Below are 12856 nucleotides of genomic sequence, written 5' to 3'. Positions count from 1 at the left end.
ACGAACATTAACTGCGCCTGGAGGATCATCAACTCGGTGAAGGACGCTCTCTGGGTGGTCCGAAACCTGTTGATCTTCCAGCTGAAGGAGTTGACCCTGACTGAGTGTTGCAGACTGGCACATTCCAAGGTCCAGGACTACGTGTTGAGGGACGCGCTGAAGCTCGGGGCAGCTGCCCCCAAGGCGCGGTGGGTAAAGACCACCATGTAACATCTGCCTGCTAAAGAAGAACAAGGGGCCCACGCAGTCATTTGGGCTCTGCTGACGCCTCAGCTAAAAATGCAATCATACAGACCTGTAAATAGGAATGATTACTCTGTTGTTGGTATGGAAACAAATGGAATGTTTACATATGCATGGCATGTCCAGTTGTACAGATCATCAAAGTATTTTATGAATAAAGTATATTTTGAAATAAAAAAAAGGTACACTTTCTAGATTAGAGATAGGAGCACAGTCTGGTGAGCACATCATTGTGCTGTCCCACAGTTGGCCGAGGAAGAAATGTCCCAGGTCACTGGTCAGGAGAGAACTGGAGACCAGGCACCTGCACAACACCAGACAGAATATGACCCTCTGTTCACAGCAATTAAAGGAGATCAGCAACATGCAGAGAAACACCCAGCAACAGTATACAAGCTTGTCTGCAGCAGGCAGGAAAGTGAATCCAAGGATGGTTGAGTGCACCAATGCTAGCTCTGGCACCATGGACAGGCTGGTGACTGCTCTGGAAACCCAGGTCCTGCACACCAAGTGTCTGCTGCTTATACACCCAGGCCTGAACTCCATCAGTGTAGCTATCGGCTCTCAGCATCAATGGCAAAGCCAAAGGGGGATGAGGGACCTCAACCTCATTCCAGATCCTTCTTCCTCTCAGGGAGACAGGATGGTCTCAGCAGACACCCACAGGAGGAGTCCCACATGAGACCTCCTGCAGCTTCTCAGGACAGTCTAGTGGTGTCTGGCCCCTTCACCTCCCCCCTGCCTCTGATGCTAATACCTGCTGAAGTCCAAGCCAAGAGGGATGAACCTGTAACCCGGCAGGACTATCTCAGCTAACCTGGGCCCTCTTGAATCAAATATCCCTGATTTGGGTGACCAACCAAGTCTTCCAGGCTAACAAGACCAGCTACAGAGAACATTGCCCCTATCCCAGCAGCAGAAGGCCGGACTGCACTGAGACATCGGACTGAGACTGAAAGGAAATTAAAAACTGCACTGAGGGTGTATGGGTGACAGAGATGACACATCAGTGCATTTCTCTAAAAATATGCTCCTTTGCATTCTCAAAGTGTCAGCTTCATTGTCTGTGCAGCTGTTGGAGCTAGTGAGAGGTGAGCAGCCTTTTCAGATATCCCAAGGGAGAAAGAAGCTGTCATGGCCAAGCCTTACTCATTCTCTCAGAAGCACCCAACTCCTCGACTGCAGATAGCATCAGAATTATGGATCCTGAACTGTGACCTCGATGACTACAGCTAAGGCAGGTTAATGTTAACAACACTAAGGATAAAAACAATGTTCAGGGATTCTGATAGGGCCTGGCCTGCACAAATCATCCACATTTACACAAACCTTGACAGTGAGAGGGTAGGTTCAGTGATGATATCACATATCTCTGCAGGCAACGTTTTATTCAATCTCTCAGCTTTCGGAGGGAGTGTATTGACATTAAAAGCTGGGAGGTACACAATGGGGCGTTCACATCTTCCCTCTCCCTCATAGCACAATGATCTGCTGAGAGAATCTGCACAAAACACTGCTTCTCTCTGGTTAGGTACTGTCCAACAGGATGCCCAAGTTTTTCAGGGCAATTGAGCAGTTTGACCCATTGAAGTCTAACCAATGATGGAAGGCTGTAATGGAGGTCCCTCAGAATTGCTCCCAACCTGCTGCAAATTGTGAGGGACTGCATCACCCAACACTCAGATCTCATGCTGTTGTTGAAGGTCTAAAACTCCATAACCTCATGAGATGGGACTGTCCTATCTCACTGACTGCTGCTTTCTCCAAAATAGCAGGAAAACCTGCAAAGTGCAGATACTGGAAGGTGGAAGCACCTGAAGAGAGCAAGCAGACAATCACATGAAGAACAAACCATTTCTTCATTAACAGACAAGTTCAAGGAGGGCACAAATTGTCTGCTCCACACATACTGACCAGGGGTGTCCTGCCATACACCTCACCGAGAGTTACAGAATGATAGGAAGTTGAAAACCCAGCACATTCATCCTGGAAGCAGGTTTCAGTTATTTCCTCGTGCTTGATGAAACATAGCTCTATCATGCTTCCTTGGGCACCTCTCCTTGTCAATGTCCTGATCCTCATCTTCCTCCTCAGAAACTTCCTCAATGAAGTTGCACACCCTTTCTGGTTAGACTCTAAGTCCTGACAGGAGCAGTCCAGGCAGCAAAACCTCACAGGAATGCAGGAGCCAAAGATGGCCATTCAGCCCATTGAAACTGCCCTGCCCTTCAGTATGATCAGAGTTGATTGAACATTTCAAAAGTCCTTTACTCACCCTATCCCCATATTAGTGACCACCAGAAATGTATCAATCTCTCCCTTAAACATCCTCAAATCTGGATTCTCCACATCCTTCTGCGGAGAATTCTTTGGAAGTCTGAGAGTTCCAAAGGTTCACAACCCTCTGAGTAAAAACAATTCTCCTCATTCACACCGAAGTGGCATCCCCCTTATTTTTCAATTGCTCCTGGTTCTAGACCCCCCCTGCCCCCCCCCACTAGGGGTAACGTTTCACCCACATCAACCCAGTCTATCCCTTTAACTATTTTGCATTTTTCAGTGAAATCATTTCTTATTCTTTGAAACTCTCGAGAATAAAGACCAATTTTTTTTCAATCTTTCTTCATTGGACAGTATTACCAACGTCAACATGTCTACGATCAGTTCCATTATGGTCCTGGTGGAAACATGGACAGTGTCGTGTCTCTGTTCTGCCTCAGTCTGAGCCTTTTGTAAAGGTGTCATCAGTTTTTGATGGAGTTAATGAAGTGGGAACCTTTTCGGTTGCCGATGTTTACCGGCTGGTGATAGGAAACGATCAGAGCAAGATGGGTGCACTCTATAGCACCCTGTACCTGGGAGAAACCAGCTCTGGGGGAGAATCCCACTGTTCAGGCTGCTTGACTGAGCCAGCACATACATCATTTGGAGATGTATGAGATTCATGTGTCCCTGTCTGCAAAGTAACTGGCAGAAGCAAGCAGCTCATTAGCATCCCTGAGCTCGAAAGTGAAGTCTGAAGGGGGTGACGAGGTGTGTGTTTTGTCTAAAAGCAGCCATGATGATGTGCTGAGGCTGGGTGTTTGGTGATGCCCACTTGCATGGATCAAGGGTGGAAGAGGACAGTGTCCATGGAGCATGTGGTGAAATGTTGGAAAGATGGAGTTGTCCAAAGGCATGGAGAAGGAGGCAATAAGCTGCAGTTGCCAGGTAACCGCAGTGACATCCATGTAGTTTAGTTTGAATTGGTGTCATCTAGTTTCTCAGGGACAGGGAGGAGAACTGGAAGCTGCATACAGTGATGGGATTGGGGCTGATAATGAGATGCAACTTCATGGAAATGAAATGGTGACCGCTCATGTGCAAGATTCAGAATTTGCTGTGTGAACTGTTGGGAAAACTGGAAATGTTATTCCCAACATTGAGGTCCTGATTTTTCCATTCTCTCTGTATTTTCCCAATTTTCTTACCATTTCCCATGCCACTCAAGGGAGCAGAAATTTCCACCCAAAAGGACACTCTCCTCAAGTCAAACTGAGAGATGCTGAGAGCGGGAGTGAAATCCAAAAGCTGATGTTTCTTTTGAAACAAGATGTAACACAGGAACAACATTGCACTGATTGCTGGAAATGGACCCATAAACCAGAGGCAATAGAAGAGCAGCATGTTCTCCCAGAACCTTCTAGAATAGAGAATGTACCTCAGGATAGATAAGGAAATATTTCCTTGAACTCCATTGAACTTAGCCAGATTACGGGAGGTTACAGAGGTTTTATCTCTCAGTGAGAAGTATTCCCTTTCCTCTCCAACAAAACCAAGGAACAAATTCATCTTTTGAGAGACACTGGGACAGTGTCATTGATGAGTGTCTTGTTGCAGCTCCTGATCATGTTGGTCTTATCCAAACTCTCCACAATTACTGAGGCCAAACCCAAGCAGTCTATTGCTGATAATGACAGTTAAAGGAAAAGCTGATCAAGTGGTGAACCAATTTTGTGCTGAAATGGTGAATTTGCTGAAGAAAATACAAACTGGTGAGAGCACTTCAGCATCGGTCACTGGAACGAAAGTACTTGAGCGAGAACTTACAATGTCTCAATGATAAACACGTGGAAGCAAATTCAACAAAGATTGATCTTCACTTTAAAACGTCAAATGTCAAAAACCTCTCTGAGATTGTGTGACAAATACGGTGAATAGGAGAAGGAATTGCTGCTGGCTCAGAATAGTTGGCTGAGTGCAGAATTAAAAACCAGGGCGGATGGATTACTGATGCTTTGACATGAAAAGAACAATTAAAGTTTGAAATGCTGATACAAACTGGGAAACACGAATGATGAGATATTCAGTGTGAAAGACAATATCCAGACTTTACAACAGGCAAAGAGATCTTTAAGGAACAGATTTAGGACCAATTAGTAACCTATGGAGGAAAAGTTTTGAAATGAATGGAATTGCCATGTAAACTGGTCAAACTTGTGTCTGGGATTTACAGATAACTCTGAAACAAAGATAACTGCACTGACCAGAGGAGGTTGAAAAAAATCAATAAATTTGAGAATGAATTGGGAGATAAGAGAGAAAACAAATGTTTGAAGGAAATTAAGTGGCAGATAACATTCACACTAACTGTCAGACAATAATCATCTCCAACAAGAGAGAATCGAACCATCTCCTCATGACATTCAAGCCATTACTATTGTTGACTCCCCCCCCCCCCCCCCCCCCCCCCAACCCCTTATAACATCATGGGCTTACCCCTGACCAGAAATGGGACTGATCAGCTATATCAGTCCTGTGGCTGTGAGAGCAGGTCAGCGGCTCGGTATTCTGCAGTGAGTGACTCACCTCTGCACTCGTAAGCCTGTCTACAAGGCACACCTCAGCATTCTGATGGGATACTCTCCACTTGTCCTTACTATGGTTCCAGCTGATGACGGGACTGGACAGTTCAGATCTTAAAATGAAATCGGCCTTGATAGATTGCACAGATCATACTTCTATTTACTAAGATGTGGGGATTATGTATCAAATCTGACAGTGAGGAAAGCAAATGCAATGTTAGCATTCACTTAGAGAGGGAAAGATTACGAGAGCAGAAATGTCCTGCTGAGGCCACAAGACAGGGGTAGAATGAGGCCATTCAGCCCATTGAATCAGCTCTAGCATTCAATCATGGTTGGCCTGTTCCTCAACCACATTCTCCTGCCTGCTCCCCATAACCCTTACTCCCTTACTGATCAAGAACCTGTCCATCTCTATCTTAAAGACACTTGGACAATGAGATCCACAGCTTCAGCACCCTCTGGCAGCAGAAATTCCTCCTCATCTAAATGGTCGTCCCTTCACCCTGAGGCTGTGCCCCCATTTCCTAATCTCCTATTGGTGGAAACAATTTCTCCATATCCACTCAATCCAGGCCTTTTAGTATCAAGTTTCAGTCAGATCCCCCTCATCCGACTACATGCTATTGAGTATGTTCCCAGAGTTCCCATTTGCTCCATTTGGGACAAGCCCTTTATCCTCGGGATCATTCTTTTAAGCCTCCTCGAGACCTCCTCCAATACCCTTCCTTCAATATGGGGCCCAAAACTCAGACTCAGCAACACATTTCTGTTATTATATTCGAGCCATCTTAAAATTAATCTCAATAAAACATTTGCCCGTATGTTAATCTCAGGATAATTCTGAATGAGGAACAACATTCTAGAAGCTTGGCAGTTCGCAGGATAAAGGAAACCACTTGGTTGGCATCACATCCACCACCTTCAACACTCACTACGTGCAGCTCAGGCTCACAGTGGTAGCAGTAAGTACCATTTATTGGATTAATTCACCAAAACTCCTTGAAAATCACCTTTCAAACCTGCTGCATCCAGCATCTTGAAGGATGATGCCAGAAGATTAATGAAAACAGGACCAGCTACAAGTTACCCTTCAAGCCACACACCATCTGATCTGGTCATAAATCACCATTAGTTCACAGCCACTGAGTAAAACTCCCAGAACTCCCCTCCTGTCAGCCTTGTGGGGATAAACATTATGGAGGTTCAAGTAGGCAGCACACAACCAGCTTCTCCAGAGCAATTAGGGACAGCGAACTATCGTTGGCCCATCCAACAACACCTGCATCCTGGGAGAGAATGAAAAAACATGACTGATTTCCCTGGTTTGTCTGCACTAGCGGGAGCTCAGACACTGCAGCAGAGTTGGGAGGCCCATTGAAAATCCATGTATGGGCACTGATATCAAAGTCAGAACGGGATTTCAAGCAGGAGGTTCATCTGAACTGAGAGGCTGAAATATTGTTACATTGCAGGTTTTTAAACAGATTAAAGTAAACATCGAGACTGGGGTGGGAGAGCTACAGATTATTTTGCAAAGGCATGTTCAAGACTTGGGCAGAGCTGTATTGAACTGCAGTAAGAATGTGATAACAGTCTCACTTTCCAGGCCAATTGAACCTTATATTGGAGTTTATTTACAGTGTGGAGATGAGCACGATTCATACCTTCGATTCCAGTGTTAGGGCAAAGAAGAAACCCAGACGGTCACATCTACAAGTGATTGTATCCACTCTGTTCCCCAGTCTGCTCATGAGGGTGTTACATCCATTCTGATCGAAGGAGCCTGTATTGGAGAATTATTAATCATGAGAATCATTCCCTCATTTACACATTCCAGTATTGAGTGATGTCAGCATTTTAAAACAATCTTCACTTACCATTTCCACCAGAGTCCCAGGAGCTGCATGGTGTAGAATCGGGCTAAAATGGAAAAGATAAACCAGAACATTAGCTTCACCAACAATAACACAGTTGAAGCAGCTGGGTCGATACAAACACATTGAGACATTTCTCTCTCGCCTGTCTCACAGGGTAAGGCAGGGAATTCCAGCCCCACTCCAGGTCCTAGCCCCCATCCATGCCATGTCTTCACCATTCCCCAGACCTCCCCCTCACTGAGGAATAACATTTTGTCCTCAATATTGGCCTCACTTTTATTCCTCTACACTCCCAGATTAATGAGTTCGACACACGCTGTGGCCTTGAACGTTTCGTCCACCACCTCCTCCTCTGGGCCTACTTTTACAACCAACACTCCCGCCCACCTACCGAGGATCCCTTCTCCCACCTCCAAGACACCCCATCCACCTCGACACCCCATGCTGGCCTGTTACTCACCCTTGATCTCTTCATTTCAAACTGCTGCCAGGACATCAACCGGCTCAACTTGTTCACCCCCCTCACCCACTCCAACCTCCCACCCTCACAATGCACAGCCCTCCACTCCCCCTGCACCAACCCCAACCTCACCATCAATCCAGTGGACAAAGAGGGTGCAGTGGTGGTTTGGTGCACTGACCTCTACACCGCTGAAGCCAGACTTGAAGACACATCCTCCTACCGCACCCTCGACCATGACTTCACCCCTCCCCCATCACCAAACCATCATCTCCCAGACCATACACAATCTCATCACCTCAGGGGATCTCCCACCCACCTTCCAACCTCATTGTCGAGGAACCCCGCACTGCCCAATTCTACCTCCTACCCAAGGTCCACAAGCCTGACTACCCCGGCCGACCTATTGTCTCAGCCTGCTCCTGTCCCACTGAACCCATCTCCACCTGCCTCGATACTGTCCTGTCCTCCCTGGTCCAGGAACTCCCTACATACATTGGGGACACCACCCATGCCCTCCACCTCCTCTAAGACTTCTGTTTCCCCGCCTCCCAATGTCTCATTTTCACCATGGACATCCAGACCTCTACACCTCTATCCGCCATGACCAGGGCCTCCAAGCCCTCTGTTTCTTCCTCTCCGGGTGACCCCACCAGTAGCCTTCCACTGACAATCTTATTCATTTGGCTGAACTGGTCCTCATCCTCAACAATTTCTCCATCGAATCCTCCCACTTCCTCCAGACAAAACAGGTAGCCATGGGCACCCACATGGGCCCCTGCTCTGCCTATCGCTTTGCTGGCTACGTAGAACAGTCCATCTTCCGAAGATCCATCGGCAGCACGAGGAAGTCGAACAGTTCATCAACTTCACCAACACATTCCACCCCAACCTAAAATTCACCTGGACCATCTGTGACACTTCCCTCCTCTTCCTAGACTTCATCATCTCCATCCACGAGGACCGACACAACACTGATATTGTTTGCAAACTCACCAACTCCTGCAGCTACCTGGATTACACTTCCTCCCACCCTACCTCCTGCAAAAATGCTACCCCATATTCCAAATTCCTCCACCTCCTTTGCATCTGCTCCCAGGAGGACCAGTTCCACCACAGATGGTTTCCATCTTTAAGGACCGAAATTTCCCCTCCACCACATCTCATCCACGTCCCAAATGTCCAGCCTCAAACCCCACCCATCCAACCGCAACAAGGACAGAACCTCCCCGGTCCTCACCTTCCACTCCACCAACCTCTGGATACATCACGTCATCTTCCGCCATTTCCACCACCTACAAATGGACCCCACCAGCAGGGATACATCCCCGTCCCTATCCCATCCGCTTTCCGCAAAGACCGTTCCCTCCACCACTACCTGGTCAGGTCCATGTCCCCTAACAAGCCACCCTCCCATCCTGGCACCTTCCCCTGCCACCGCAGGATTGCAAAACCTGCGCCCACACCTACCCCCTCACCTCTGTCCACATCCATCAAAGTTTCACATGCACTTCCACACATGTCATTTATTGTATCCGTTGCCCCTGATTTGGTCCCTTCTACACTGGGGAAATTGGATGCCTTCTACAGAGAGCTTTAGGGAACATCCCTGGGACACCCACACCAACCAACCCCCCCACCCCATGGCTGAACATTTCAACTTCCCCTCCCACTATGTCGAGGACATGACGTTCTGGGCCTCCTCCATCGCCACTCTCTTTCCACCCGACGCCTGGAGGAAGAACGCCTCATCTTCCACCTCAGGACCCTTCAACCCCAACGGTATCAATGTGGACTTCACCAGTTTCCTCATTCCCCCCCCCCCACTTTACCCCAGTTCCAACCTTCCAGCTCAGCACCAACCTGACCTTTTCCATCTGTCAATCTTCCTTCCCACCTATCTGTCCACCCTCCTCTCCGACCTATCACCTTTACCTTTACCTCCACCTCCATCCACATATTGCACTCTCAGCTACCTTTTCCCCAGCCCCATGCCCCTCGCATTTATCTCTGCACATCCTGAGGCTCCCAGCCTCATTCCTGATGGAGGGTTCTGACCCAAAACATCGATTCTCCAGCTCCTTGGATTCTGCCTGACCTGCTGTGCATTTCCAGCAACACACTCTCAACTCTGACCTCCAGCATCTGCAGGCCTCACCGTCTCCTCACGGAGTGACCTATCAGGGTTTCTGGCTGTTTTACCAGGCCATTCACCTCCAAACCTGTCTCCCATGCAGCCCATGCTGAGTGCCTTCCAGAACTTGTGGAGGTCATTTTACTGAAACAGGGATTAGTGCTAATGAAGGAAAGATGACAGCTAAAACCATCATAGTCTGGGAGAGATTTAATTGAAGACTTACCTCAATTCCCTGAGGACAGGCAGGACATGGCTGTTACTGTCAGGGAATTGAGGTGAGATTGTGTAGCTCTGTTTGAGGTGATGCTCCATGAACAGGTTTCACTCCCAGAGTCTCTCAGGCTGTAAAGGGGATGGGTTTTGGGTGTTTTGGATGGCCAATGGGGCAGCACCTGTTTACACCGAGTCCCTGTCCTTCTCCTGCTGATCTGAAACTGTGGCCATGGGGGGCTGTGGGTCTATTGATGTAAATGAGGAAAATGTCCCATTTAATTTCTTTCTGCTGTTTATGGTCCTTCGAATTCCAGGAGCAGCAATTACTGTTTTATCTGCTGCTGCATTGTTTGGAACTTTGGAGAAAAAAAGTCAAAAGAGCAGAAGTTTTAAAAGGGAGAGGTACAGACAAAGGAAGCACAAGGTGAGGTCAGTGCAGGAGAAGGAGAGAGAGAGAGAGAGACAGACCCACATTGCTAACTGACCCAGACAGTGAACCTGTACAGTTACTGCCTTTGCTGTTTGAATTCATGTATCACTGGACATCGGAGTGCGTCTGGGAAAATTAACAAACAGTGAAATTCACACCTGATCTTGGAGGAAACAGAGAAGTGAATATTTTCGGTATGGCCTTACAGTAAGTCTGCAATAGTGAGTAGAGTGGTCTATTTCTTGATTATATGTTATATTGAGATCTATCTCTTGATTAAACTTAAAAATATAAGTCATAAGTATTAATTTAACCTGGAGCAGTGTTTTGTAGAGGAATAAGACAGAGTTCTTTTCTACGTCTATGGATTGAAAGAAGCAAAAATAGCCTTTAGTAGAGTGATATGCTCTTCATGTCAGATGTGGGAGTTGAGGGAGAGTTTACATGTTAGTGAGGATTATATTGGAGTAAATGCCATTAGTTGCAAATCCTCTCAGATTGAATGGATCAACTGAAGCGACAGTTAGAGGAAATGAGGAATTTACAAGAGCAAGGGGATGTGATGGATTGCAGTCATAGGAAGGGAGAAAAGCCACAGATGCAGTCAACTGGCTAAAAGGTAGAAGACAGAGGGTGGTGGTGGAGGGTTGTTTTTCAGACTGGAGGCCTGTGACCAGTGGAGTGCCACAAGGATCGGTGCTGGGTCCTCTACTTTTTGTCCTTTACATAAATGATTTGGATGCAAGCATAAGAGGTACAGTTAGAAAGTTTGCAGATGACACCAAATTGGAGGTGTGGTGGACAGCGAAGAGGGTTACCTCAGATTACAACAGGATCTGGACCAGATGGGCCAATGGGCTGAGAAGTGGCAGATGGAGTTTAACTTAGATAAATGTGAGGTGTTGCAATTTGGGAAAGCAAATCTTAGCAGGACTTATACACTTAATGGTAAGGTCCTAGGGAGTGTTGCTGAACAAAGAGACCTTGGAGTGCAGGTCCATTGCTCCTTGAAAGTGGAGGTAGATAGGATAGTGAAGAAAGTGTTTGGTATGCTTTCCTTTATTGGTGAGAGTATTGAGTACAGGAGTTAGGAGGTTATGTTGCAGCTGTACAGGACATTGGTCAGGCCACTGTTGGAATATTGCATGCAATTCTGGTCTCCTTCCTATCAGAAAGATATTGTGAAACATGAAAGGGTTCAGAAAAGATTTACAAGGATGTTGCCAGGGTTGGAGGATCTGAGCTACAGGGAGAGGCTGAACAGGCTGGGGCTGTTTTCCCTGGAATGTCGGAGGCTGAGGGTTGACCTTATAGAGGTTTACAAAATTATGAGGGGCATGGATAGGATAAATAAAGACTTTTCCCCGGGGTGGGGGAGTCCAGAACTAGAGGGCATAGGTTTAAGGTGAGAGGGGAAAAATATAAAGGAGACCTAAGGGGCAATGTTTTCACGCAGAGGGTGGTGCGTGTATGGAATGAGCTGCCAGAGGATGTGGTGGAGGCTGGTACAATTGCAACACTTAAGAGGCATTTCAATGGGTAAATGAATAGGAAGGGTCTGGAGGGATATGGGCCGGATGCTGGCAGGTGGGACTAGATTGGATTGGGATATCTGGTCGGCATGGACGGGTTGGACTGAAGGGTCTGTTTCCGTGCTGTACATCTCTATGACTTTATGACTGCATGACATAGATGGGTTAACTCCAGGAAAACGAAGAGAGGTAGGCAGGTAGTGCAGGAGTCTTCTGTGGCGATCCCCATTTCTAACAAGTATGCTGTTTTGGAAAATGTAGGGGGTGATAGATTTACAGGGGAATGTCACATGAACAGCCAAGTTTACGGTATCAAGACAGGCTCGAATTTAATGTGGGGAACGTCAGGTTCCAAGTGTTCGATTGTGTTACGGGACTCTCTAGTCAGAGGCACAGACAAACGTTTCTGCACCGAGCAGCAAAAAATCCAAATGGTGTGTTGCCTCTCTGGTGCCAAGATCAAAGGTGTCTCAGAGAGGGTGCAGAGTGTTCTCAAGGGGGAGAGGGACAAGCAGGAGGTCATTTTTCACATTGGAACCAATGACATTGGAAGGGAAAAGGTTGAGACTCTGAAGGGAGATTACAAAGAGTTAGGCAGGAAGTTAAAAAGGAGGACCTTGAGAGTAGTAATATCTGCTACCAGTGAGTGAGGGCAGGAACAGGAGGATAGAGCAGATGAATACATGGCTGAGGAGCTGGTGTATGGGAGATGGATTCACATTTTTGGATCTTGGGAATCTCTTTTGGGGTAGAAGTGGCCTGTCCAAGAAGGACGGATTGCACCTAAATTGGAAGGGGACTAATATACTGGCAGGGAAATTTGCTAGAACTGCTCTGGGGGATTTAAAATAGTAAGGTTGGGTGGGGAAGGGGGGTGGTAGTGGTGGGGGGGAAGGGTGGTGGTGGGGGGAGGGTGAGGTGGTGGGGGCAGGGTGTGGGGGGCGTGGGGAGGGGGTGATAGTGAGATTAGATTAGATTAGGTTAGATTGCATTACATTACAGTGTGGAAACAGGCCCTTCGGCCCAACAAGTCCACACCGACCTGCCGAAGCGCAACCCACCCATACCCCTACATTTACCCCTTACCTAACACTACGGGCAATTTAGCATGGCCAAT

General features: G+C 47.2%; 1 protein-coding gene across 1 annotated transcript in view; it reads right to left on the bottom strand.

Moving 5' to 3' along the window:
• LOC140496216 (uncharacterized) overlaps window positions 1–12856 on the bottom strand; it is a 96343-nt gene that overhangs the window by 30395 nt on the left and 53092 nt on the right. Inside the window, exons 4-5 of the mRNA XM_072595716.1 lie at window positions 6968–7010; window positions 6755–6873 (exon numbers count right to left, since the gene is read on the bottom strand). Of these exons, the coding sequence (XP_072451817.1) occupies window positions 6755–6873; window positions 6968–7010 (162 nt within the window). The remainder of the gene's footprint in view (window positions 1–6754; window positions 6874–6967; window positions 7011–12856) is intronic.

This window comes from Chiloscyllium punctatum, chromosome 26 (assembly GCF_047496795.1).
Source record: "Chiloscyllium punctatum isolate Juve2018m chromosome 26, sChiPun1.3, whole genome shotgun sequence".
NCBI lineage: Eukaryota > Metazoa > Chordata > Chondrichthyes > Orectolobiformes > Hemiscylliidae > Chiloscyllium > Chiloscyllium punctatum.
Note: the sequence above shows the minus strand (reverse complement) of the source record. Positions and strands in the feature narration are given on the sequence as shown.